Source organism: Spea bombifrons, chromosome 11 (genome assembly GCF_027358695.1).
Source record: "Spea bombifrons isolate aSpeBom1 chromosome 11, aSpeBom1.2.pri, whole genome shotgun sequence".
NCBI classification, from domain to species: Eukaryota; Metazoa; Chordata; class Amphibia; order Anura; family Pelobatidae; genus Spea; species Spea bombifrons.
Window position 1 is genome coordinate 20680406 of NC_071097.1, and position 27387 is coordinate 20707792.

Genomic DNA, 27387 nt, shown 5'->3' on the forward strand with positions numbered 1-27387 from the left:
TCTTAACACGTATACAGGACAGTAAAAGTGTGACTGCTGGTGACGTATTCTTACATACACTGACTAGGACTTTGGTGATAGATCTGGGGGAGCGAAGGCCCTTGGGCTGTTGAGATCTCTCCAAATAATAAAGCCATCAAACCAGACCTCCATATAATTATGTATGATGGGAGGATGCCATGGCTTCTTTCATCGTTACATAAAGTAATTATTATTCACCCACATTTCAATATGTAATGTTTGTTAGCTTTTCCAAAAATATCTCAAGCAAATGCATGTTAATTAGCAGTTAATGTTCAACTGGTTTCTGCTCACAACTGGTTGTGAGCAGCAACCCATTGTTCCGTATCTAAGCAGGCAAATAACTATAGAACAAAAGTGTATCACGTGATACCATGTGGTAGTGATGTGTAGGAAAATGTAATGATGTCAGGTGCTAAAGTTCTCTCCAGTTCTCCTCTGCACCAAATGCTGTTAATAATAGCGCTGGGCTACTACCACTTGACTTGGTAATAGGGTAGGACCATGCGCAGAAGCCAAGCTGGCTAGCAAAAACCTTCTTTGATTCACTCACAATTACTCTTGTATCCGGAGGACAACTGATCTCACATGATGGATTGTGGATTTGGGGCAAGTTCTGGCTCAGCTTGGACTCTGCCACAGCTGCCGTTACACAATGAATCAGGCATTGTATATGATTATAGATGGACGAGCCCGGTTTGGCCTAGACATTGGAACCCCAAAGGCTTCATTGAACAGAAACCTGCAAATGCACCTTACATTTTCTTGGAATTACAAAGAAACCTTAACTGAATCCTGGTGATATGCAAGACAATACAACTGCGAAACAATGTACTGAAACGCCTTACATGCTTTTGTGCTCTTCATGGTTGTCAAGTTATAACAAGTAATGTGATGAAATCGTCATCACTGGAAAATTGTCGGAATTAATTGGTTTGTTTATTGTTTTAAAATGCAAGCGTGTCTGCTACTTAAAACAACATGTAATCTAACTGTTAACTTTACTAAACGTTTTACTATTTTATTATATTATTATTATACTTTCTGTATTTCACACTTCTCCTAATTCTCCCAATACCATGTTAACAAATACTATTTTATATCTGCCATGAAAATAGTCTTACATCCTAAGGTGTTGGGTGGAGCATGTCTTCAAAGTTCCCAGTTACCAGTTTGTGTGATGCCTTATTTTATATCCATAGCAATGGCCATTGTATATTGGTGTAGAGACATAGTAGCCAAGTTCAAAAACTTGAAGGCTTTTTAGAGAATATATTAATACACTCTTAATTACTCTGCATATGATTACTATGTTATAAATGTTGTTTTAGTCAAGTGTCCTCTGCTTCCCCTTGCTCTGTATTGTGTTTCTGTGTTGAGACTCCATGCCATGACTCTTTGCTGACCCTAGAGGATAAAGGGGTTTAGTCACAAATCTAGGATTTGGTATCTGAGTTGGAATGCGCTGGGATGGAATGTTTTAGCTCACCTCATATTCTCAGGAAAGGACTGGACTGGGATCCAGCACTAAGGACAGGATCAGCAATAAAGGTATGTAGGAGGCGACACGAGCATCAACATACCAGGCGTTTGCCTGGTTTGCATGATGGCCACTCCTGACCTGAATAACTGCTAATTGTGGACCTCCATAGATAACATGATCTTAACTCATACCCTGCTACTGTCTAAGGTAAAGAGGGAACGCTGGGCTTGTCCTTAAACTACTAACAACGTTCCTCAACAAGCTTTTATTCTGTACGCACCTCCGATCAACTGCGAAATCGACAGCATACCCTACAAAACCTTCACAGGGAAACAGGTGCAGAGGACATCAGATGCTCCCAAGGTAAAAATATAGACTTCAGTAAAGAGCTTTAATGTGTAGCAAGGTGCCAGGGAAGGAAGGAAACAATAAGGCCTTGAATGGTGATTAATCATAAACGCTCTCTTCCTGATGTTATCCAGAGTGCAGAGTCTCTTCATTTTAACCTTCTCAAAATAACCCAGTTAAATTACCCATATTATAATTATATATTGTACTATAAACTTCACTGAGGCAAGAGAGGCCTACAGTTCTTTCCATGTTGGTCTGTGTTCCTGGGAAGGTTCACCACTGTTTTCTCCATCTGTAGATAAAGTTATCTCCATTTGTAGATAATGTCTCTCATCGTGGTTCGCTGGAGCCCCAGAGCCTTAGAAATGGCTTTGGAACACTTTCCAGTCAGTTAGATTTCAATGACTTTCTCATCGGTTCTTCAATTTCTTTAGGTCGTGCATCATGTGCTTCTTTTTTGAGACCTTTAGCCTACTTCACTATGCAAGACAGGTTCTATTTAATTGATGTTTAGATTCGTCAGGGCTGGCAGTAATTATGCCTGGGTGTGTCTAGTAAATTTGAACCCAGTTATTAATGATATTTGGTTAATTGGTTGATTTAGTAACTAAAGGGGCAATTACTTTTTTCAAATAGGACCAGGTAGTTCAAAGCTTTTTTCCTTATGTACATGAAATCATCATTAAAAATAAAATGCATTTTGTGTTTACTCACATTGTCTTATATTAAAAACCTGAAGTTAGTTTATTTAACGCAAAAATGCTTTTTATATTAAAAAAATGTATTCTTTTAGCTTCTGCATGTGAATGGTTTTGTGGATATATTGCTCCTCTTAGCGTGATATGTGAGTCTGTTAGCTAAATTTACCATCTTGCTGTCAGATGACAGCAGCCGAAACATGATCACAACAGTTAATCCTCACTTGACTGCGAGAAAATTGTTCCAGAAAACTAAATCGGTCGAGACACCAAATCTTGTGTTATGACATTGGGCTGGTTAGTGATCTTGAAGATTAGGATGCTGTCTATCCCCTCGTTGGGGGAACCCGCTGGTGCTTATTCTGTAAGGTGTGGGGCTAGGCCCAAGCTCAGGCTACTGACTAAGAGTCTCCGTAGAGTATTTTGTCTAAATATATCAGCGTCCCAGTCACTGGTATATGTTAAGGTCAATGTATGGATTGACACAAGACCAGTGTCTGCCTGTGATCTGTCCTTGTTACCATCTTAATAAACACAGATATGGGTTATTAGTGACAATATATTTTGTATGTTATGTAACATTGGATAACATTGGATACTGTAACTGTTGGATAAATATAATGAATTCATGATTTGTTCAGTACTTACCCACTTCTCATCCAGTGAAATCAGCAGCAGTTACGAGCACGCCAGCCCTTTTCAGATGTATTTCGTTCCGCTCACTCTTCTTTTTGATTGTAGATTTTTTTCCTGCAGTATTTTGTATTTCACCCTTTCTATTTGTCCTTAGGCTCTCCTCTGCTTCCACTTCTTCAAATGTTATATAAATACTTTAAAGTGTCTACTGCTGTCATTATATCAATCTTGCCAGCCATTCCATTTTTTCTGTATCTCTGCTTTATTATTCTCACCCAAGCACCGTTTCGCTTCCCTGTCCCGGCTCTTTCCTTCTGTCTGAATGCTGATCTCTTCCCTGAGCTGGTCACATGCAACAAGTTCTATAAATGGGATTTGGAACTCTGGTGAGGTGTGAGGAATCCAAGCCTAGAGCTATAATACAGACCTGGAAATGTTACGTGTTAGCAGAGAGGGAAATAACGACAAGAAAACAGAGCCAGCTTGCCTAGTAGGTTGCCAAGTACATTGGTTAGATGAGGTTTTTATATACTGGGCATCTATAAATTCTACATACTGCAAGTGAGGAGAAATGCAGCCCAGCATCCAATCCACAAAGATGTGTACTGGGCTGCTGGAATGCATTGAATACCGAAATCCTGTTACTTTAATAAGCAGTGAGCAGTTTTCCCGTACACATTCATAGACATTTTAGAATCCTCTAGATATTGTGGTTTGTTTTACCCCTTGTAAACGTTTACAGTCTGAAAATATGTACAGTCAGTCAGCTAGGTTAGGGATTTTTACGACACCCAATAGTGGTAGTTTGAAATGGTTGAAATGCTACATACTGCTGAAACAATGGCGCCTCTACCTGCGGTCCCACAGAATTGCTGTATTGTTTTCTTCTTTAGCATGGTTCCCTTCAACTCAGTGTCTTCCCAACAGCCAGGTTTCCATGGCCGAGCAGCTGCATTCAAGCTTCATATCATCAAGTAAAATGCCAAGCATCAGAGTGATGTAAAGCACGTCGCCACTGGACTCTGGAGCAGTGGAAACGTGGAGTAAAAAAATGCCCTACTGGATTCCCAGAAACACTCCAAAAATCGTGTGAAAAGCAGAAGAGTGGAAGCTGTTAGAACTGCAAGGGGGGGGGGCAACTACATATTATTGTCTATGTATTTAGAATGCAATGTCATAAAAGCCCCTTTTGGTGTAATGGTCAGGCATCCCACTAATCTTGCCCATATAATGTAAATAAAGGAATAGACACATGGATCTGGCAGGCAAGGGCAAGCTAAGACCATTCAGAGCCCCGAGCAACGCAAAGTCATGCCCCCATCTCATATTGATGTCCCTGCCTTAACCATGCCCTAACATGACCACATCTCTTCGTGGTTAAGCCCCTCCCTTGTGGTTACATCCCCACATATCTATTTTTTTCTGTATTTGTAGTAATACAAAAAATAACTTAATGGTAAAACAAAATTAATTTGTGGTTATCACACAACATCACAAAAGTGATATTACTATAAGGCTAGGTTTCCACTTGTTTTTTTTTTTGCTAAAAACGCCCATAAAAACGCCAATTCAGCCACACAGCGTTTTTTTTGTGAAAAAACGCTGCAGCCAGATGTTAGCTGTTCTTCAATAGGAAATCGCACAATGCCATATCCACTTGGCGTTTTTCTGTTTGGCATTTTTTCAGTCCTCTTTGGCGTTTTTCAGCTTTTTTGGGCTCTGTGGCAGTTTTTCAGAATCGCAGCATGTTGACACTCTGGCGGTTTTTGCAAGGAAATCTTGGCGTTTTTCTCCAATAGAAGTCTATGGGAGAGAAAAAAACGCCATGAAAAAGCCATGTGGGTTTATTGCTTTGGCGTTTTTTATGGCGTTTTTTTCCACAGTTACAATGCAGAGGATGGACCCAGTATCTGTGTGTCCTACGAGAAATAGGCAGAAAACAAACAGTTTCACACAAAACAAAGTTCATATTGAATTTTACACCATTTGGAACAAACATGCCATTACAAACAAACATACCCAACGCATCAACTGGATCCTGCGTGCCAAAAGCAACAGCAAACAATTTGCACCATCATTTGGGGCCAATCTTCCTAGAGGAGCAGACATTCGGAATAAAGCACGCCTTACAAACCACAGAAAAGAGACAAAAGGGTCCGCCGGGGCGTGTTAAAGTAGAACTCTACCAAGGAAATGACATCAGGAGAGGGCAGATACTTGCCATTTATCCTAATCCCTTTTAGCTGGGTGAAACTTCTAACGTGTAAAGGCTGGAAAAACTGCCTAAGGTCAAAAAAAGCAATTTCCACAGGAAGGCTAAAACGCCAGAAAAAAACTCCAGAAAAAACGTCAAAATGCAGGAAAATGCAGTGGCAGTTTTCTTGGCGTTTTTCATCAAGAAAAAAAAACGCAGGACAAAAACCCAAGTGGAAACCTAGCCTTAAACATTTATTAAACATTAAATAATATGGGCAGCAATGGAAAAATACAATATAGCACAGTAATCTCAAATACATAAATATATAAATACAGAAACTCAATCTGAAAAATATAGGTAAATACATTTACTATCATTGTAAACAAGACTTAAAACTAGGTAGCGTAAAGGCTCATTGAAAGCATATTAAGGTTTTTGACACAAAATAGGTTTCTCAAAAAGAAATGTTTTACCAAATATGAATTCACCAACCATTATAAATGTGAACGTTTACCCTTAACTTACAGAAGAAGAACAGTATATTAGCCTGGCCAATGTTTTGGCCTCTACATGCGTACACTGTGTAAGAATGAGCACACATGCGCATTGAGGATTCAACATTTCCTAACATTTACTAAACAGATAACACCCCCCCCAAAAAAAACACAGGACCACAGTGACCACTCAGTCTATTTTGCAAAGGTAAATGGATATGCATCCTCTGCTTCCAAGCCTCTAGCTCAAAGCTACATTTATGTTTATTATATATATCATGAGCTAGACATTGACGGTGGTACAGCATAACTCCCATTCTTTATATACTGAGCCAGGCATTGACACTGGTACTGCATAACTTGCAGTGTCGCAGAGCCACACAGATAAATCTGCAGTTCAGAATGAATGAGTATGTGCGATTGAGTGAATGAATGAGGGAATATTTGTGAATGAGTATCTGTGACTAAGTGAATGAATGAGTATCTGAATGAGTGAATTAATATTTGTGAAGGAGTGAATGAATAAATATGTGTGTGATAGCATTGATGTGTAATGGCACAGGGAGCCTGTTTGAGGGCAAAGATGGCAAGGGTAGCTTCGATTCTGAGTGCTAGGCAGGTGCTGTGGATGCAATAAATACAATATGGCAATATGCAAGGGTGTGGAGGCATTAATTCACAAGGGGGGCTGGCTGGGGGCATCACAGAAATCAATACTAAAGGGATGGCTGTCTGGTGGGATAAATACACAATGTGGAGCTAATTTATAAGTTGATAATTTTGTATAGCCCACAAATTATGTTATAAATATCCAAATGGCCCTTGGCAGAATAAAGGTCCTCCATCCCTGATCTGGAGCATGTTTTAGAGGATGTAATAGTATGCCCTGTGTCCCTAAGGTGTTAAAATTTTCTTAGCTCCATCTACTAGACAAATACCCTCACTGCTTGATGTAAACAATAGAATGGCTTAGTCTTAATCACCCAAAGAGACAGGGGCAGTTGTTCCTTAAACACTTGCATAGGCTTAAAATGATGTTATGTGACCCCACCGTAAGAGTGCAAAAGGGGCTCCAGTGAAGGTAAGGATGTTATGATGATGTGACATGTGTGATGGTTAGTGAGTGTGTGTTAGCATGTGTGTTAGTGTGTATATGCTAGGATGTGGAGTATGTTTGTTAGCATGATTGTGTATGTGTCATACGTGTTACTGTGAATGTTTAAGTGTATCTGTTAGCATGCAAGTGTGTGTGTTAGCGTGTATTAACAAGTAGCCAAAGTTAAACATTACTAAACAGATACACTAGTAAATTTATTTTTTTTATAATAAAACGAGGTATAAAACATTGCTAAATAAATGTTTTCACAGGGCCGCATGTTATGTCGTGTGATGTCGCCTCCATGTAACCATATAATGGGAACACCAGTACGTGCGATACTCTGCCAGCGAGCAGCATTTCACCTCACAAAGGTCAGGGGGAGGCCAACATCGCAAAACATACAGGGTTTTATATAAGATGTCAAAGCGAGGCTTGGGATGCAAATTGTTCCCGCCCCCCACATACTTCCTTGGTAGAGGTTGGGCTTCCTGTTTTCCTTTGGCGGTTTTTGCCGCGGTGTATGGAGTTTGCACCAACATGGGCAGCAGAAAGACCCCCATACGGGAGGCCGACGACCCAGCGCGTAATGAGGACATGGGGGATGCGGACGGGGACAACGGGAGCCGTAGACAGATCCGGCAGGACTATAGAGAGCTCATACAAAACGTGATGCGTGAGTTCCCTGTCATAACCCCGTGCATCGGATCTAAGCGAGACCTAGAGATACCTTCACATAGGAACACATGTATTATTAGGGGATATATCTGTTTTGGGGGAACTGCTATACAAAGAGGGTTAATGAAGTCACAGCTTCAGGGTCAGGTGTGGGTTAAAGGGACTCTCCAGCCACCATGTGCACTTTAATTCACACGGGAGCTGCGGGGACCCTTTACGTTTGCGAATGGGGTTATTCTGCAGAATGCCCTTATATGTATGTACCTCTTTTTCCTCCCCATACTCTCTTCCGTGCATCCGCTATGTTAAACTCCTGTACTGATTGGATCTGATTGATCTTTTTCTCCATGACAGATAACAGGGAGGACATGCTGAGCTCTAAAAGTAACAAGCTGACGGATACTCTTGAGAATGCCAACAAACTCTTTTCAGCGGGTACGACTCTCCAAGCCTAATAACGTTATTTGCGTATTCTGTGTGACCATTCCAAATATAACCTTTCATTTCTGTGTTGCTAGCCAATATTTGCATCGATAACATTGTAGCTATTTACCTCAACATTATGCATATTTACTTGCAAAATGAATGAAGATGAAGTTCACATCTTTAGAATAGACTTCTATAGCAGAACTAAAAATCACTAGAATTCCTGGCTGCGTATCCTTTTTTCCAGCATATTGTTATAAGAATCATAAGGAAATGTAGCTCATACTCTTCTAATGTTGTATTAGAAAGATGCTTGCTAACGTTTGATGTATTTTTTTTGGTGCAGTATCTCGCCCCAGAGAGGCCGCGCTTGATGCTCAGTTACTGGTTTTGGCGTCAAATATTGGGAAGGAGAAAGCCTCTCAGCTTCACACAGACATGGCTGTGTTTGATCCTACATCCTTCGCAGAAGACCTGGTATGCTAGATATTAGACATGGCATCATTAAGTTTTGGCTGTATCCTGAGGTTGATCCCCTGGCATAACTACAAGGGTTGCGCCAGGCTCTGGTGCAACCCCTTGTTCCTGTCTCCTCGTACCGGTTCAAAACTGTTTAGAAAGGACCCTTTCGACCTGGACCGCACCGAGGGCCCCTTCTAAACTATTTTGAACCCGCACGGGGAGAGGTAAGCGGGGCGGAAGGTGGGATATATGTGTTTACATGTAATGTTTTTACACAATTAACCCTGAACACTGCTTCAGTATATTGTACTTGTATTCCAGAACGTCATGTTGTCTGTTGTCTTTCATTGTAGCTGTCATTCATGGGTATAAATCGCATGGAAAATCCAGAAAGTGATAGTGAAGATGACAGTTTTGGAAAGGGGTATTTGCCAGCAGACGCTTGGCATAAACTAGGAACTGAGGCTGATAAATATTTCAAAAGAACTCCAACGTTTCACTATATGTGAGTCCTGCTCCAGTATGTGTTTAACATTTTTATGGGGTGTTTTTAGTTAAACTTGTTTATTAATATACTCCAAGATGATATTTATACTTACATTATGTATATGTGCATCTTCTGTTACATTGGCCATTGCTTCATAACTATTGATGTGGCAACTACATGCGTATTTGCCAAATGTTATGTCGGTTTGTCACCTTAGGGTGCTTTTATGATGTGACTCTGAAAGTGCTCTGTTTTTGTACAGGTTAGGGTCCTTCAAGGCTGAACCTCCAGTTGTTCGACAACGAATTGAAAGGCAGAGGAAGAACAACAAAGCAGAGGAGATGAGAGTGATGCCAGCTCAAGTATGTGTGCTGACCTACAAAATAGATAAAAAAAAAAGGGGGGGTGGCTATGTGATCATGAAAGCATAACTGGAACTTTTCTGTTTAGTTGAAAAAAATGGAAGAGTCTCACCAGGAAGCAACAGAGAAGGAAGTGGAACGAATCCTGGGATTCCTCCAGACTTACTTCAAAGATGACCGTAAGTTTAAGTCACTTGTACAGTATGGGGAATGAACCTTTTAAAAGTGATGGGAGTTACTGTATGTTAGGCAGAATTTAGACATTTTACATGATAATCATCTACACTATGACAAAGTATGTGGACACCCGACTATCGCACCTATGTGAGCTTGTTGGACATCCCATTCGTAAAGCATGGGGGTTAACACGGAGTTGCCCTCCCCACTTTACAGCTATAAAAGGCTTCACTCTTCTGGGAAGGCTTTCCACAAGATTTTGGAGCGTATCTGTGGGAGTTTGTGTCCATTCAGCCAAAAGGCCGTTGGTGAAGTCAGTCACTGATGTTGGACGAGAAAGCCTGGCTCGCAGTCTGTGTTCCAATTCATCCCAAAGGTGTTCAGTGGGGTTAAAGTCAGGGCTTTGTGCAAGCCACTAGAGCTCACTCCACAACGGACTCACCAAACTATATCTATTGCTTTACACCACCAATCTTTGGCGTGTGTGCGGTTTCTTGGCCATAGAAGCTCATTTCATGAAGCTCCTGGTGCACAGTGCTTGTGCTGATGTTGCTTCCAAAGAAATTTTGGAACTCTGTAGTGAATGATGCTACAGACAGTTTTATACGTTCTGCACGCTTCAGCACTCAACCACTGTTTACTCCTAGACGATTCCACTTAAAACAAACAAAAAAACAGCACTCCCAGTGGGCCGAGCTATATCTAGCAGGGCAGGAACTTCGCAAACTCCCTTGTGGCAAAGCTGGTATTCTATTACAGTGCATTGTTTAAAGTCGCTGAGCTCTTCAGTACTACTCATTTTACTGCGAATGTTTGTCTATGTAGATGACATGCCTATGTGCTTGAATAAATACAACGTATTACCAACGCTGTGGTTTAAATACCTAAACTCAATAACTAAGTGGGGAGTTCACACTTTTGGTGACTTTCCTGCATAGAATAATTGGTTCAATGTTGACATTTTAAATTAAACACAATGGGAACCATCCATGTATACATTATTTAATAATTACTTCTTGTGTTGTAATTTCCGTCCTTTCTTTTTCCTTTTTAGCGGACACTCCAATTTCTTTCTTTGATTTTGTGATTGACCCAAACTCTTTTGCTCGTACAGTTGAGAATATTTTTCATGTCTCCTTTATAATCAGGGTGAGTTTCTGCTCTCTCATATCTGTACAGTGCCAGCAATTATACCAGTGAAGTGTCAAGGGAAATTTATGATCAGAATGTATGGTCTACATTTCAAGATGGCTTTTTTTTAACTTTGAAAATATAGCTTATAGTGTTTTCTACAAAATGTTTTCTTGTTTATACTTTTTCACACAATGTTCCTGACAGTACTAGGTTTTTTCTCATGTGTCAATTTTGTTTAATCAGGGTCTCTTTCACCAAATTCCAAGTCTGTCCACTTTTAGACCATGTGAATGTACCCAATAAAAAAAAAAAAGACGATTAATAAAACTTTACATCTTTTTTTATGTCACAATAAAGGTAGATACTAACAGGGACTAGGAGTTGAGTGCTATGTAGAAATGATTCACAATTCTGAATAGGTGTTATGGCTGCAATCATGGTAAATAACCCCCACATATAGCACACCCCCACGGATCTGTCCATATAGTATGCAGTGAGGAGAATTTTTTTTCAGGTGACGTAGGGAAAGAGCCATTTAGCCTTATCTCCCCAGCCCATCACTGAAAAGGTATCATTGGAGCCTCTCTAAGTTTTATTTATTCCGTGTTTTTTAACCATCTAATTATTTCACTTATTTTCCAGGATGGATTTGCTGCAATAAAGCTTGATTTTGATAAGCTACCTGTAATAGGTAAGTATCTGTATTTCTTTTGCCCATGTTCCTGAACCGCATCTAGAAGAACTGCAACACCGGGCTTTTTAACAATAAACAATAATTCCCATTACAGCATAAAACATCCAGTATAGATATGCAATATATTTATAAAGGCCGGATCCACACCTGTCTGAGGAAAGAGCTCTCTGGAGTATGACATGCCGTACTCAGAACGTGTGTACAATTTACTCCCGCAAACATTTACTGATTGCTATTCCAGCCGTAACAATTTGGGAACCGTGGTTGATTTGGCTCCGATTTGTCAATTGCTGTTTTAATCTTTCTTGCTTCTGTATCTACTTCTAAGGATGACTTGCTGTGCTTGCAGTGTAAATTTCATTGCTCAGTGTTAATGTTCAGTTTTTGCAAAAGCACAATGTTTAAGCCTTAATTTCTTAGCAGTTGCCAACACTTTCTCCTGCTGTATTTGCAATCCATATGTAGTGGTAGCAATACTGCATTTATAACAATATTATTATATAATGTCCCTTACATGTAGCCATATTCTCCCATTAAACTTGTGTACAGGAGAATAACTCATTTGCCTGCGTGATAGCATTAAGAGTGTGGACGTATCTAAAACCGTCACGCTGCTGCGATCCCGCCGTCTCACTGGCAGTGTTCGCTTCTAGCATTGAGATATTGAGAGAGGGTGAGTGACAAACCCCTAGGCTCAGGCTGTGAATCAAAGATTACCTTGATAATAAGGTTGTTTTTTTTCTTATTTTTTTTAAATAGCTTTTTTTCAGAAAAAAAGTCTTATAATTGAGCAAAAACGGTATATTATGTAATTTGCATCATTTGCTGAAATATGATTTATCATTTTCCACAACCAGTGTGGATTGAAGCACTAAGTATGTCCTGTTAGTAGTTTTGTGTCCACAGTTTGCCTCGTTATCTTGGTTCAGGAAAAGTGTAATTTTTTCATTCATGTTTGATAAGATAAAATTCTATTAGTTTTATTATTATTGTTCCCATAACAGATCCTGACTGTCAAGTGTTTTTATCTCAACAGAACCCGTAGCTCAGGAGAACGAGTCAAACATGGACAAGGACAATCAGCCTAGGTATCAGGGTGTCATATCGCTCAGCCACCAGGACTGGATGGTAAGGAGCTTGGTTTGGTTTTGCTTTTTATTTTTATTTTAAGTAAATATTCCACATCATATCATTTACTCTTGGCAGGACATCATAAAAACGTTTGAGATTACTGAACCCATGATTCCTCCACCATGAAGTGCCATAAAATTACATAGACCGTAAGTATGCAACTGCAGGCTTTATATGAGGCATTATGATAAAAATCCAGTGTTTTTGGTTACTGTGACAAAGGCTCTCAAACTATATAGGATATGTATAGATTGTTGTAGTCCATTTGGCAAAATGGTGACATGTTAGATGAAGTGTGGCTATAAATGTTTCCTAATAGCTTTTCTCACAGTTCTTTATTTATATTTTCCTTATACCATAAAATGCACATTTACTGGAAATATAGAATCTTAAAAGATTTACCCTGAATGATGTTGATGATCGAGTTAAATTGTCACACTGCATATTTTTTTTTAGTGTTAATCTTTTTTATTTATAAACGCTGACTTTTTTTTAAATGTTGAAATCATAGCTTTTTGTTTCGTTTTTAGGTTTGCCAAGCAGACGTTGCTGTACCCCAAAACAAACTTTTGTTTTATATCAGGCAAAGAACCTGATGTCTGTATAAATTTTTTGTAAATATATATATATATTTTTTTTTAGTTTAGATAAAATCAAATTGATGTCGAATGCATATAAAATTCTGTTTTTTGTCAGATGAATTCTTAAGGCTTTTATAATTGATCAACTTGTTTGTAGTAATACACATATGTGCTACATTCAGCCCTGTTAACAGAAAATACAATTGACCACAATAGGATGTTGCAGAATAAAAACTAAAAAAAGAGTGCTTTCTCTTTGATTTTGTTCAGGGTCAGTGATATACCTCATTGCCTTGGCTGTATTCGGGGCAAAGCCCCAGTCATGCCCAACACTCTCGCCTCCTTGGCACCTGTCCTCTCTGCTGAGAGCAAGAACAGGTATTTTTCGAAAGCCTTATTTTTTTTTTTATTTTGGAAAATTTGAAACAAACTGGAATATCTTCATTTACAATGATAAATAATGTTTATTAAATGGCATTCAAACTATATTAAATGAAGACCTTTACGAAAGATGCGATGTTCCCACATCCGCCTGGCACAAATAATGCCAGTTACTTGACTTTTTCATTTGCAATTGGTGATAAGGTGCAAATCTGATTGGACGATTGTGATGGCTCACCTCGTCCATTCCCTGTAGGAGGATTAGAGGAGATCTCTTGTTTTTTGTGTTTAATTTATTTTGTTGCATTTGAGGGAAAGGGGGGGGGTTCTCGTGTATAGCTGAAACGTTCTTAACATATACGGTTGTTCCTCGTTCCATTTGCAGCAATAAAGTTTTAAAAAGCAATTTTAGTTTATTTACTGAATAATCTGTGCTCTTATTTCAAGCATGATATATATATTTATTAAAAATCCCTCTTGGGCCAACTCCACCTTTATGAAACCCAGCCGTAATACTTCTAATGATTGGGAGCGCTCTTCACGACTATCCAATGTCCCCCAATACATTTGAAAGAATGAGCACTATATACTCGTGCAGCTTCTTGTCAACTCAGAGAACTATTTCCTGAGCCCCCAAAGGTGCGATCCGTGGAAATGCAAAACTTAAACTGCACGCGTACACTTAACAGCGCCAGCAAAAGATTGGTCGGTTAAATGCTGTATTAGGAAGGAAATGGATCATCGGCATTATCTATGACATATAGACGCGGTGTCCCTGTGTGATTTAGTGTGATCGGTGCCCACATCGAGTACCTTTCTATTAGCACGTTACCGGGAGCCCTATACCTAGCTCCGGTCGCTGCATTGTGGTGGTGGGTAGCGCCCTCTAGTGCCAGCGTCTGGATCTACTAACTGCGCTCAGCCATCAGAGGGATTTAATGCGTGCTCCGGTATTCGAGCACACCGGACAGGTTTTTAGGGAGCTGCCAGTGACAGTAAAGTGTTTATTTGGGGAATACTGACGCCACGCATGGTGCCTGCAGTGCGTGCAGGACCCAAGCCCGTATATACCGGCGATGCGCTCCATAGTGGAGTACAGGGGAGCCAGGGCTGAAGCAGCCTGCGGATATTGTCGGTCCCCTCGGGGTAAGGCGTCTCACGGTGAGTCAAGCTGTTTGGGCCGCTACCGTTCGCATAAAGATATGCCGTACCGTTTAGCGGGTTCGGCTCTGACTTTTGTGTACCGTTTGCTACGGCATAAGTTCAACGCACGACCCCACCAAATGCCCTGACTCGGTACGGTTCGGATGTACTTCAGCTTATTCCATTTGTCATATCCGGGTTTCATGCCATTATCAAAAATGGCGCACCAGCCCATGGAAGCCTTTACGGAAGTAATGTATTTTACCCACATTAAAGATGGCGCAGCCGGGGTCATTGCACCGGCGTAAACGCGTTCGAGTCCCAGTGTCTCTGGTTAAAAGCTAGTTTTGGTAGGAAGATGGCGTCTGCCGGAGGGGGTGCCCTGAGTATCCTGGAGTACTTAGGAGGCGAAGATGGGAACCGGTGCGGGTACTGCAAGAGCGAGTCTGGCAACATTTCCCATGGTGAGAGGATAAGCTTGTGCGGATTGTATAGGGAGCCGCACAACTTTATGTTTCTGCCCTGTGTGTCCGGTGTACAACGCTCCGGAGTACGGTGGCGCTATGCCAATCAATAAATCATAATAGCACCATCGTGCGGTATATTCACACACCTGTCACAGACTTTTACACTCTTAACGGTTTCCAGAGAGGTCCATTTTCCAGCATTTGAGAGGAGTAGGACCCCCAACAACGTGGAAAGCCCACCCCTCATAATAAATCCTGGTTGGGAAAAAATGCACTGATCTGAATCTGCATCCTAAGGGACTGATTCACTTAATGCAGTCTGAACTGTTAAAGCTCACCTGTCACTCTACATTTTGTAGCTGTGTACACACTAAATAATCCTATGAAATGGTTTTTACATATTAAAATAAACATATATATATAATGAATAACATCGGGGGAAATGTATAATCTTCCTTTTCTCAGATGCTGCAAGATTATTCCTCCCCATTAATGTATGGTTACCCTTATCTGAAATTACTATTTTTTTTATTTGCCTTTTGTAGGGGTGGGTAAGGAAAAGAGAGATGTTAAGGACAGGAAATGCATAAATAATGCTGGCTCTGTCACAGCTTCCACCCATTTTGGCTTCTTTGAGGTGGATGTTTAACCCTTTGGATGTCAGCTGTGTACATGGTACGTAACTGGCCCTAAAAGTATGTACAGAACTTCGGGTTAAAGAGGCTCCTCTGAACAGAAGAGAAAGATCGGTCTAATATGGCTACTTTCAGGGTTGTAACCATAGAAACCACTACACAAGAAACACCCCACAGTGCCTAATGTGCCCCCCTAACAGCTTGTCTTTTTCATGTTTCTCCCAAACAGCTTGCCTGTGCCCCCCAAACAGCTTCTGTGGCATCTGTGCCCCCCCCCAAACAGCTTCTGTAACCGACACTGGCGCCATAACAGCCAGGAATGGGGATGCATGGTCTCTGGGCCGCTGGAGTGACGGACCTGGTCGCCCCTGCGACCGTAGTTACCCCCTTGTCTGCTTGCTACCATGGTAACAGATGACAGATGCTAGGGAGGTTAAAGTGCCAGCGTATGTATTGGGAGATCTGCTGGCTGGCAGCATCCTTGATACCATGCAGGGAACCTTAATATTAATAAAAATAAAAAAAGTACAATATTTAGAAACACAAACACAATTTTAGATACGTTTATTTTTTTATATTTGTAAACAAAGTAAATGGCGCTGATGAGCTGACAGAGTATTGCTGAAAGTGAAAGCAGGTGCAGGAGAGGTGGTATATTTGCAGGCATGTGTTTATACCTAGAATTTGGGTCTTTAGCACAATTACAGACGTTTAACCCCTTCCTGTATGTGCCTCCCTGTGTGAAACTCTTCAGTATTTCCCCTTTGTCTTTTTTACTGATAAATGATAGGACGCTCAGGTTGTGGCCGTGACGTGAAAATGACAGAGGCTGGTTTATGTAAAGCTGTCAGTATGCTTTAACTTTGTTGGAAACCAGGTTTTCTTGTGAACCATGAGCTTGGTGCTGATTGTAAATTTTTTTTTTTTTTTTTTGCAAGTTTGCTAGAATTTCTTATTACAGTAACACTCTACATACATTTTTTGTTATATATATATTCAAAAGGGCCACATCCGTACTTTACATATAACCTCTACATCCGTAGGCAATGAAGGAGTTAAGTTGTGTGTTTGTGTGTGCGCTTACGTGCACATAGTTTTGGCTGAGCGTGGTGTGTGTGCACTCGCGGGCACATAGTTTCGTCTGAGCGTGGTGTGTGTTGCTTGCGGGCACATAGTTTTGGCTGAGAGTGGTGTTTGTGCGCTTGGGGACACAGTTTTGGCTGAGAGTGGTGTTTGTTCGCTTGGGGGCACATAGTTTTGGCTGAGAGTGGTGTGTGCGCGCGCTCGCGGGCACATAGTTTTGGCTGAGAATGGTGTGCCCCTGGTACGGTGCATAAGAGTTTGGTGTAGAATGCTCCAGATGTTTTGAATGGCACATCACTGTGTACATCTCTGGCACGTTCACCGAGGAACGGGCAAGTTAGTTTTTTTTTTTTGCCCTATACATATATGCAAGTGTATCCGTAAATATAGACGTCGCGTTTTAATGCGTGAGAGAGGATATGTGGCCTTAATGATGTATTTGTTCTCCTTTCTTTAAGGGATGTGGGCTCATTCTCTTACGGTGCAAGACTATCAAGACCTCATAGACAGAGGATGGAGACGGTAAGATGAAAGACGGTCTCCGCTCTTCTTTATCTGGGATGTATATATTCAGTATGTTAATGCTCGGTGTTTCCTGCCCCGCTTCCTGCCCCCTTATGTTATATACATAGAATCCAGTCCTGCTTAACAGCCCACACAGAGCAACTTATAATTAGTGATGATCTCCTGATTATTAATAATAAGTTCCATAATATTCTACAGCACTGTACAACGGCTAAACAAAAAATGTTTTTTCTGCTCCTGATGTTTTGCATGGATTGCGTTTTCTGTCGAGATACAGAAATAAAAAAACAAAGCAATTTTAAAATCTCCGGATCCTGTGAAAACATTCATTTGCTAAATGTTAGATCCCAAATGTTTGATATATACCTTTCTAATGTTCTAGATCCACTGTATATTATATTGCTGCCGTATGTAGGGATCATTGTTTTGTGTACAACCGGTTAGTGCAGAACAAATTTAACATAACTATGGCTCATAGAGGTTTATTGATTGACATGTTATAACCATCGCAGGAATTGTTTTGGTCTAGTGCTACGTGATCTAAATATATACCTTTCTATCATGTCTCTTATTTTAGGAGTGGAAAATACGTGTACAAGCCCTTAATGTGCCAGACCTGCTGTCCTCAATATACTATACGGTAACTTTTCTATTAAGCTTTAAAGTCTACCTATAACTTAATCCTACGGTTCACTCTACCTATCAAACTTACCTGTGCACCTCATGTCGCGTATGTGACGTATCTGCTTAAAAGGATACTTACGAAAAGAATCCAAAGAATGTTTAACAAATGAAAAGCACTAGCTATAGATATTATCAATAAATACATGTAGTTATGCTATAAGATGAGCAGAGTTCTCTTTAACGGTTCTTGTACGATCTAAAATCATCTTCATGCTTATATTCTGTAAGTAGCATAAATCAAGAAATATGATATACTGTCATGTAGTATAGTGTGGGGATCGGTTGACTCCATTAGGTTCAGATGAACCAGTAGGCAAAGTAATTAGCATTATTAGTCTCTAATGAGTTCATACGTTGAATAAGTCAGGAGTGGAAGGATATGTCTAGGCCAGTTCTATGTAGAATAGAAACTCGATGTACATGCAGTAATATGTGCTAATTGTAATTGTAGCTTTGGAGTCTGCTTGTAGTGTAATTGTCTTTAAATCTGTCTAGGTTGGCAGCTTTAAACTTTGAACCCTCCAAATCGCATAAGAAAGTACTGAAGAAAGTGTGGAAGTTCCTAGAGACTGGAAAAGTGACTCATTCTACCAGCGATGGTGAGAAATAATCGTTTATTCCTTTTGTTGCCATTGTGACCGGCAGCACGTTACAGAAGGTTAAGGGAAATATTTCGTTTTCCCTTTAATAGCCAACTCACATTTAACCGAGCGTATTGAACCCAGACTCACAGATATCAGATTTGTACCAGTACTGTTAGGTCACCGCCGATGGCAGCAAATGTCAGGATAGAGTTAAATTTAACTCAACAGAAGGCAGGAGAGAAAAGAGGAATACCAAACTCTTGGCATACAGCTATCCGGACACAAAGATAAAGCCAGTCCGTGGGGTAGTGTGCCAACAGGTCGCCAGCCACCTCCAAATAAAACCAATACAACTTAAACACCAGAAATGCACAAAAAAGAAAAAAATACCCTACACTCACGTATTTTGGTCCGATAAGGGTTGTGGCCCAAAAAAGCTGGTGCACGAGAAAAGCAAAAGCCTGGCATACTTGTGGAAATGTCTCTCTTAATCGAAACTGTGTTTGTATAATGCATTATCATTTAACCCTTTATTTTTTGTGTGCCCACCTTGCCCTATTCCGTGTGCTGTTGCGCAGGGAAGTTAGCGTGTCATGTAGCTCGTCATGTAATCTGCAGCTGGATGTATGTTGGGTTTCTCTGGAGTTGCATGCAATCTGTGTAAACAGTCCTAGGAGACTGGGAAAATTTGGTGGGAAAAAAAAAGCGTGTGTCCAAATGCTCCTAGCGAAATACCTTGGGTTGTCTTTTCTGAAGAAATATACACTTTTGTGAGGATATTTTGAGCTGCTGGCTGCTAAACAGTCCCAAATGAGACATCGACGTCACCAAATAAAATTTGAACTTTAGAAATGGGAATGGAGATGTTCCATTTTATTCCCTCATAATTTCCATAAAACACTTGCATGGTGGTGTTTTTGTCAAATCAAGACACTTGAGTTAATATATTTGGTGGTATTTTGGTCGCCTGAACTGGTTTGGGGACCATTTTCATAGTAAAATATTAGAAACAATGTATTACTCGTACTAAACGAGAGACTATACATCTCAAAATGGCATCAAAAGGAACCTCTGTGTCGGGAAAACAATTTTATGATTTGTGTGGGTGCACAAAACATTAAAAAGGAGAATCATGGTTTAGGAACATAGTGTGAAAATAATGAAAGTCTAAAGTTTTGGGGCACAAAACACCCTCAAGAGGGTTAAACCACTGAAATTGAATCAAATATAGATTGTAAGCTCACTTGCGCTCCTTACCCCTTGTTTCTGTAAGGCTAATTAGTATGTTATGCACTAATATATAGCAATAAAAAGAATAATAATGGATGTGATTTGAACTGCTGTGTGGTTGTGTTCTTCTCCCAGGGTCTGTTGGCGAGCCGATGGATTCCCAGGCCGACAGCCCCATTTCCTGCAATATTTCCATGAGAGAGAAGTCTGAATTGTCGGGGGACGAGCTGAAACCACTGAGCGCTGAGCTGGAGGAAAGCGAAAAAGAGCCCGGAGAGAAGCAGATTGAGCCACAGGGTGACTCCAGCTCTGCCGGCAGAAAGGCAGACTGCTTACAAAGTGCCAACGTGGAGGCCTTCAACCATTCGGCTCCTAAACCAGGTATGTCGCCTGGACGTTAATCTCTTACTGATCCAAATTAAACACACACGCTGCTGGATTCTCTATTGGAAGGAGAGCTTGCAGGAGAGCTGTAGTTTGAACGCTCTGCTACCATTATAAAGGACTATCTGTCACAAGATTTTTCCTGCAAGAAGTCTCGAGCCTGCCCTGCACAATGCATAGTTCAGTCAATGAGCTGGCTTTCAAGACACCATTTTTGCATTGTACATTACTTTGCATTACACAGGACGAGCTCATCGCTTCATAATGAATATAAATGTCGGTGAGTGAAAACTGCAGTTCTCTTACAAATGATGCTGCCAGCTCCCGCTTTAGTGAATAAGCCCCATGGTCTTTTTTTTAAGTAAGAATAACAGTATAATGTAACATAAGGAGTTCACCCAATGAAAGTACAAAAGGAAGCATGGATGCCCATGCAGGGGCACCCACCATGATAAGTCCGAGACATGAAATAGTCCCAGAGAACACACATGTTCAATCACACACATTTCTAATCAATGAATGCAAATCACTGCACATACCCCGCGGAGTTAACTCTACGCTTTCCTTATGCGTTCTCTGATTTTACATTTAACGGGATTAGATTATGTGAACCTGTTTGTATTTCTTTTGGGCATTGTAGATGGTTTTACCTACAAGTAAATATTTGCAGTACTGACACCCACTAATGATCGGTAATCGGCATTTTTTTCTATATCTGCTTGTGTTAAAGAAACTTTATCCACAAGTATTGAGTTCTACAAATATTTCTATGTTTGAAGAAAGGAAGCTGTGTGTTGGAATAGGAAATATTTCACTCCGGTATAATAGAATATTATTACTGCCTTAGCAGTTGAGATTCTCACAATCAGTTCCTAAATCATTTATATACACACGTATGCTTTTAAAGAGTTGCTAACAGGCATTGTTGAATAATCTTAACATTTTTAAGGGCCATTCACATAAAAATATATTGATACCTTATTTTTTTAATAATTTTTGTATCTTTTATTAACCAATAGGAATAGGAGCTGATGCAAATAAGCCACCATGCCGAAAAGCCAAAGATATCCGCAAGGAGCGTCGGCTGCAGAAACTCCTACTCCAGCAGTCTGAGACATCAGGTGGGCCGCAGGATGCCCCCGTCACGTCAAAGCCAAAAGCCAACTGCGGCAAGTCACTAGAGGAGTTTATCTCGGGGTCACGGCCAGAAGCTGCAGCCCACAATTTGGAGGTACGTTCGCTCGTGCATTACTTATTCTTATGATGCTTCATATCCTTAAAGCAACTTAATTTGGAAAAATAAACATTGGTTTGAGCAGTTAAATGTGTGAGGTAGTGTAATAAGTTAATCGTGTGATATTACTGGTCCAGGAGTCACGCTTAGCCATTTAGAAACTCTGGATGTCTCACTTAGTTCCTAAGTACTGCTGGTTTGTGGTACAGTAATGAATAAATTAGAGTTTTTCATGTCTCAGCCCTCTGTCACCAAAGCTCAGGTCGTTTACACCTAGTCATTCTAATGTCTACAAGAACGCAGTAAAATAACACATTTGTTGGTTTTATCCTGCTGACTGAGACCCAATCGCCTCGCTATCCACATATCATGTCATCATTTTGGTAGTTTAGGATAGAATAAAATATTTGGGATTACGTACAACCACTACTGTCTGCATGAAATCTGTACCCGCATGAATTTCTTTTGTACCCGCTGATGTATGATTTAATTTAGTGTTTTTGTAATGCTAATGCCACCAGGAGCTGTTTGGTGAAATGTGCCCCAAGCTACTCCTTTATCTGATTTTTTTTTTTTTTTTTTTTTTGGATCAGACGTTTTACTTCTTTTACTCTATTCTGAAGAATATTTAGCATCTTAACGATGTGCCTCCATATCATTTTGTTGGAGATTTTTGGCTTCAAACTGTTGAATGCTTGAAAATGTTTAACTGGAGGGAAATGTGGTAGATATCCTTCAGAAGTCACACTTAAAGAACCCTTTGAGTCAGACCTCCGTATCCCATCGCATTCCGCTCTTACTCCATGGACTAATGTATTCTAATTATGTCAGCATCTTAGTGTAATGCTTTTTGGAAGGGGGGCATTGACTTTCTCAGTCCTACATCTCCTTGAAGACTTCATCGTTTTCCAGGTAGGGAAAGAAGGTGCTACGTATCTTTTGAGGAGCGTGGTCCCAGAAGAAGAAGGTTGGGACCTTGTCTGTCAGCTTAAAGCACTGTCACCATTGTGGTCCAGCACGATACCTCTGGCTTTTAACTTAAATCACTTCTTCGTGTAATGCTGCAATGGAAATTCAATGTAATCCCCAGGCTTTCTGCTACTTATAGTGATTAAATCAGGCAAGGTGGAGGTCTACCCCAACTTTAAATACATCTTATATCATCACGTGATGTTTTGGCATCTAAAACACTCTTGTTGAATTTAAAATTAAGGTAATGCTTCATTTTAAGATTTTATTTTTCAGATGTTTTAGCTAAAAAAATAAATGTAAAATAACAAATTGTCCTTCCTGAATTACATTAGTACACATACCTAGTGAATTGATCTAGGGGGTGAGTTTTGACAGACTCAAATTTGTGGAAGGCTTTACTACGCAATTACAACTCCCAATGCAAATAATTCCACATTAATCACACAAACAAAAAGTACCGTTTAGAGATGGGCCTTTGTATTTGATTGATTTTAAGTTTGACGATACATTAAACTTGTGGAGAGAGCTATTCTTTGCAGTCCTACGCCGTTTATAAGCTTGAAGGTTCCCCAGCAGAGGTCAGTGTGAGACCATGCGTTTTCAGCGTCTGCGTTTATTAATCTGCCGTCACCCGGCTTCTCTTTAGTGAAGAATATATCATGCACTTTACTCTTTTCTGTTAGCGTATGGATCATTAATGCCATCTTCCATGCTGTCCTATATATATATATCTTATCCTTCATCTGTATCATTAACATTTCTTTATGATCATACTGAAATGAATGACTTGGTCTTGTGCTTTTGCTGCTTAACCCAGCTGCCCCAATACACAGCAAGCACCTTGGAAGGCCTGATTATTCTATATTATTTTTAGTATTTTTAAATAGGACTGTGTTCCAATCTAGGTTCTTATTCTGATTGACAGATATGGAATTTGTGTTTTTTTTGGTCAGTGTATATAACTAATGGCTGTTATGTGATAAGTAGAGGATCATGATCGGAAGGATCTAAACACTTCGGTCTGTGTGATAAAATTAGTAAAGGGTTTCTTCATAGACCTGTTCAGATCAGATATTGCAAATCCAGACAAGCTGTACCATTTTCCAAGGAACTCAGCAGGGTTTAAGATCATAATGCAACAAATTTAATTTTTGGAGTTGTACCCAGAGTCGATGGTAATTAACCTCTGTTCCAGTCCATGGACTGGTCAGCTCCGGGCTTGGTGGATGAACTGTATGTTTTTATCAAGTTAGGCTTTTATTGAAAGCATTCTCACTTGTTCTGTCATTAAAGTGGGAGCGACACTTTAACGGCAACACCTATCAAGGGACCTGTAATATATGGTGATAAAAGCGAAATATAACCAATAATAAGTGTTACTTTCCTATAAGGCCACTTTTTCATGAAAGTATCCCATAATGTATCTGTATGACTTGGAGTCATAGATGTTTAGTTTATTTAGTTATTATAGTTACTTTTAGTCGTGCAATAATTATTGAACATTTGTTTTCTTCCTGAAGCTTCTTGCAAATATTGACTTTTATTGAACGAGTACATGCCGCTGTAACAGTGTCTTTCGCTTCCCCTGAAGGTGAGACTTGTGAGGTCTTCTCCTCCCAGCTCCCAGTTCAAAGCAAGTTTTCAGGAGTCCTACCAAGTGTATAAACGCTATCAGATGACCATTCACCAGGATCCGCCTGATAAGCCGTCCATAAGCCAGGTCAGACGGGACCTTCCAAATTGGGATTTGATCTTGACGGCGTTCCATTCCTAGCAAATACATTTAGATATATATGCAGCTGGCGTTGAGGTGTCATGTAAACCAGTTCAATCAATCACAATCCCTCAATGGGCTTTACCCAGTAGCTGCAACCATAGCTATAGATATCCTTTGACCTATGTACCTGCCAGTGGCTTTTCTAGCCCAATGTATAGGTTTTTTCTTTCCAAGTGGAGTCTTCAGCAACAGTCAATGGTTATTAAACCAAATAAAAATGCCTGTGTCCTTGATTCAATCCTTTGTGTCCTCTGCAGCCGACACATGAGGTTTGATGTGAGGATATCTAGTCTGTAGCTTGGCGTTTGCAATTTCCATCCCTGTGTCACTGTAGTATATATGAAAATCTGCTCTGCCGGTTATATTCAGAATTTGGTTTGAGAACACTATTTTAATATTTTAACATGAATGTCTATTGTTTTTATATGTAGCACAAACAGGATTACTTAATGTATAAACGTCTTTTTAGAAGCTATTTTATTTTTACATAGCGCTGCCAGCACTTATACAAGACCTTGGTGTTAGGATTGTAATTACCTTGTTTTTTCCCCAAGACATAAGCTTGTTTTGTGATCATGCTAAAGCGTGGATTTTTGCATAGACTTGAGCTCTACAGGGAGAATAAATTGTCTGGTGTTTTCTGGCCTTTGAGAGCCAATCTGTACCTAGTAGAACCAGCACATGTCAGCAGGGCAAATCAAAATGTGTGTGTTCATTTCATTCATTTCGTATTTTAGATAGTTACGATCACTGCTACTCAACAATCTCTCTAAACATGAGTTGCCTGCTCCATACACCTAAAAGAGTGTATAGGTTTATATATATACATATGACAGGGCTATATATTCTCAGTTTACCAACTTGTGAACAGTCAGAGAGCCTTAAAAAGCTAAACACCATCTAAGTGAATAACGCTGCATATCTTGATTGACACAGTAGTGTACAGTAGAATGAATAACCTCTATGTGCCCACACAGGTGGCTTGGCATGGACTTCTAGCTACTGGGTTACCTAGATCATAACAGGATATTCAACTTGAGGCATTTTTAAACAGGCCAGGAACCTGTGGTCGGAGCTCCTTACTGAAAATTAAATATTGGTTGTATGGTGTTGTCGTGAAGCTCTTTCCTTTTTGTTAGATCTTATGATTTACTCTTGGATCTGTTGGACAGTGGCTCTTGTAACTGGTCAACATGTGTTTTTAAATGTGTGCACTTTTGCATCGTCTATGCTTCTGTAGTTACCTTGCAACGTGAATTGGGGCTTGTTTCCATCGTTTCATATTATGACACCTTCACTCTTAGTTCACATTTGATGCTGTTTCTTCTGGGATGTAAGCATTGCTTGTAGGCACCAGAACACCTACCTGCTACACTACAGCTGGACTCTCCTCCTTGCCTTTGCCTTGGCTAAACCAAGTGGCCTCTTCCTTTCTGCTCCCTGCAAGAATTATTTTAGAGGACCAGCCATTACAGTTGGCACTGAGCCTTGTGCCCATTTTAATTATGTAGTTTGACACATGTATTGGATTGAGTATATTAATATGTGTAAATGGTCACCTTTAGGTTACAACATAGATATCTATATCCTAAACAATTATTTGTGTTTATTGTGTGTCCTGTGGCTTCAAGTGTTGAGTTTCTTCTGTCTTGATGCTTTTTATCTCTGTTTTGCGTGGTTTGTGTTGGGTTGGAAGATGTTGTCGAGTGAAAGCTGAAGCTGAAGTTGTGTGTTGAATGCCATGCATGTAATCTATGATGGGTTTTTCAATAGCCACATCATCACCCTTTTTCTGCAGTATCTCACACTCCTGAAGACCTCTCCTGTTCAGATACTGTTTGCGTGCTATGGCTTACTCTATGTCTACTTGACTTTCCCTTGCCCCTGAAGGTCAAGCTAGTCCCCGTCTCCATGGAGGACCATGAGTTCGTGTCATCCTTCGATCTCTCTGCAGCTCTGTTTGCCAAGTATCAGATGAGCGTGCACAAGGATCCCCCTAATGAATGTGGCCCTGAAGAGGTATGCTTCCTTCTTGTCTGTAGTTGTTTGTTGCTTTCTTATCATTTACTCCTGAGCTAAGCACATCTTATGAATGGGATTTGACGAATAGCTGCTCCACTTCCCTTTAAAATGCTGTTATTTCTAGCAAGTATAGAACTGTAAAAGAGACATTAACTCATCCATAACATACATCTCTTTATAAGCTCATATCCTCCTTTATGTTGGATTTTGCGATCACGCTTTTGTAGATCTCAATATATTTTACACCACGATACTCATTGACCGATGTCAGTTGTGGCGAAGAAGAAATAAAACGGTTCAAAAATCCATGCATAGAATTGATGGTTGTCTTGTCTATGAATCACCAGCTGGGAGTCGGAGAACACGCATAAATCTCTTTACAAAAGACCTCGTGCATCGGCTCGTATGATCAGGAAGTTGGAAATACCTTTTGAATGTGATTTTTTTTTTTAATGCATAAGATATCACAGTTTAGATGACGAACCTTTATCTTCATTCTGAGAGCCTGATATTTCTCAACTTACACAATATTTTACGCAGAGAACGGGGTATTGTCCATAGTCCTGAATCTGCTTTTGTAATTGCAGACAATGGACAATACGCCGTGACTTCACTTTTTGCCATAGTAAACAGAGGCAATGCTTCTCCTTCAGGGCCTTGCATCCGGAGGGGTTGATGCAGAGAGGTGAAATATCTTGGCTTTGTAACAAATCGCGTTCATAATGTGCACCGTTTAACCATTTGTCTACCTCAGGCACACTCTGTACATTTGCCGAACGTAGCCCTGCGCTGGTCAAAAATGGTTAAACCGCGTAAGTGTTTGTGGTTTGCGTAATGTTCCTCTCTTACCCTCAGAAGTGTTCTAACTCTCAAAACCTTGTCCCTAAATGCTCTACTGTTCAAGACACCTGGGGGAGAAAACGTTTTTAGACGCCTTATCTGTCACGCCCCACATTACTTTATAGAATGAGCCTGGCAGCAAACAGCATTATGAATACAAGGTTACATAGATTTCCCTATTCCACAGGATTTCTTCGGTGTGACTAATGCGTTTCGTCAGAGGGGTGAATGGTACAAATATATAGTAGCCCTATTTGTTTTAGGTGATTTTACACAAAAGATTAGGATCTATTCTCTTCTATTCTCTTTAAGCAATCA

General features: G+C 40.2%; 3 protein-coding genes across 6 annotated transcripts in view; 2 read left to right on the forward strand and 1 right to left on the reverse strand.

Annotated features, from left to right (window-relative positions):
• The window catches only part of TACC2 (transforming acidic coiled-coil containing protein 2), a 52527-nt gene extending 48984 nt beyond the window's left edge, over nt 1–3543 (reverse strand). Inside the window, exon 1 of the mRNA XM_053450031.1 lies at nt 3202–3543. The gene's annotated coding sequence lies outside the window, so the exon portion shown is untranslated. The remainder of the gene's footprint in view (nt 1–3201) is intronic.
• Nucleotides 3544–7453: 3910 nt separating this feature from the next.
• On the forward strand, nt 7454–12665 carry NSMCE4A (NSE4 homolog A, SMC5-SMC6 complex component). The gene is made up of 10 exons (XM_053450308.1): nt 7454–7652; nt 8009–8089; nt 8427–8557; nt 8896–9047; nt 9292–9391; nt 9480–9570; nt 10623–10717; nt 11345–11393; nt 12433–12524; nt 12603–12665. Exons 1-10 carry the CDS (start codon nt 7517–7519, stop codon nt 12651–12653), a joined length of 978 nt encoding a protein of 325 aa, XP_053306283.1. The 5' UTR covers nt 7454–7516; the 3' UTR covers nt 12654–12665.
• A 1872-nt stretch (nt 12666–14537) lies between these two features.
• The window catches only part of ATE1 (arginyltransferase 1), a 139920-nt gene continuing 127070 nt past the window's right edge, over nt 14538–27387 (forward strand). The window contains exons 1-7 of one of the 4 annotated variants that reach the window (XM_053450254.1): nt 14538–14650; nt 17276–17339; nt 17920–17982; nt 18522–18625; nt 19976–20221; nt 21244–21455; nt 24022–24150. In XM_053450254.1, the coding sequence (XP_053306229.1) occupies nt 14566–14650; nt 17276–17339; nt 17920–17982; nt 18522–18625; nt 19976–20221; nt 21244–21455; nt 24022–24150 (903 nt within the window). In that variant the 5' untranslated portion in view covers nt 14538–14565. Of the gene's footprint in view, nt 14651–14908; nt 15097–17275; nt 17340–17919; nt 17983–18521; nt 18626–19975; nt 20222–21243; nt 21456–24021; nt 24151–26097; nt 26227–27387 lie in introns of those variants that run through there. The other 3 variants (XM_053450255.1, XM_053450253.1, XM_053450252.1) reach the window with 3 other exon arrangements.

What these genes read in the sequence shown, in the direction of transcription:
- NSMCE4A (XM_053450308.1), top strand. Translation starts at nt 7,517, where the DNA reads ATGGGCAGCAGAAAGACCCCCATACGGGAGGCCGACGACCCAGCGCGT. An exon ending in ACTCCAACGTTTCACTATAT is followed by an intron (nt 9,048 to 9,291) that starts GTGAGTCCTGCT and finishes GTTTTTGTACAG; the next exon opens with GTTAGGGTCCTTCAAGGCTG. An exon ending in TGATAAGCTACCTGTAATAG is followed by an intron (nt 11,394 to 12,432) that starts GTAAGTATCTGT and finishes TTATCTCAACAG; the next exon opens with AACCCGTAGCTCAGGAGAAC.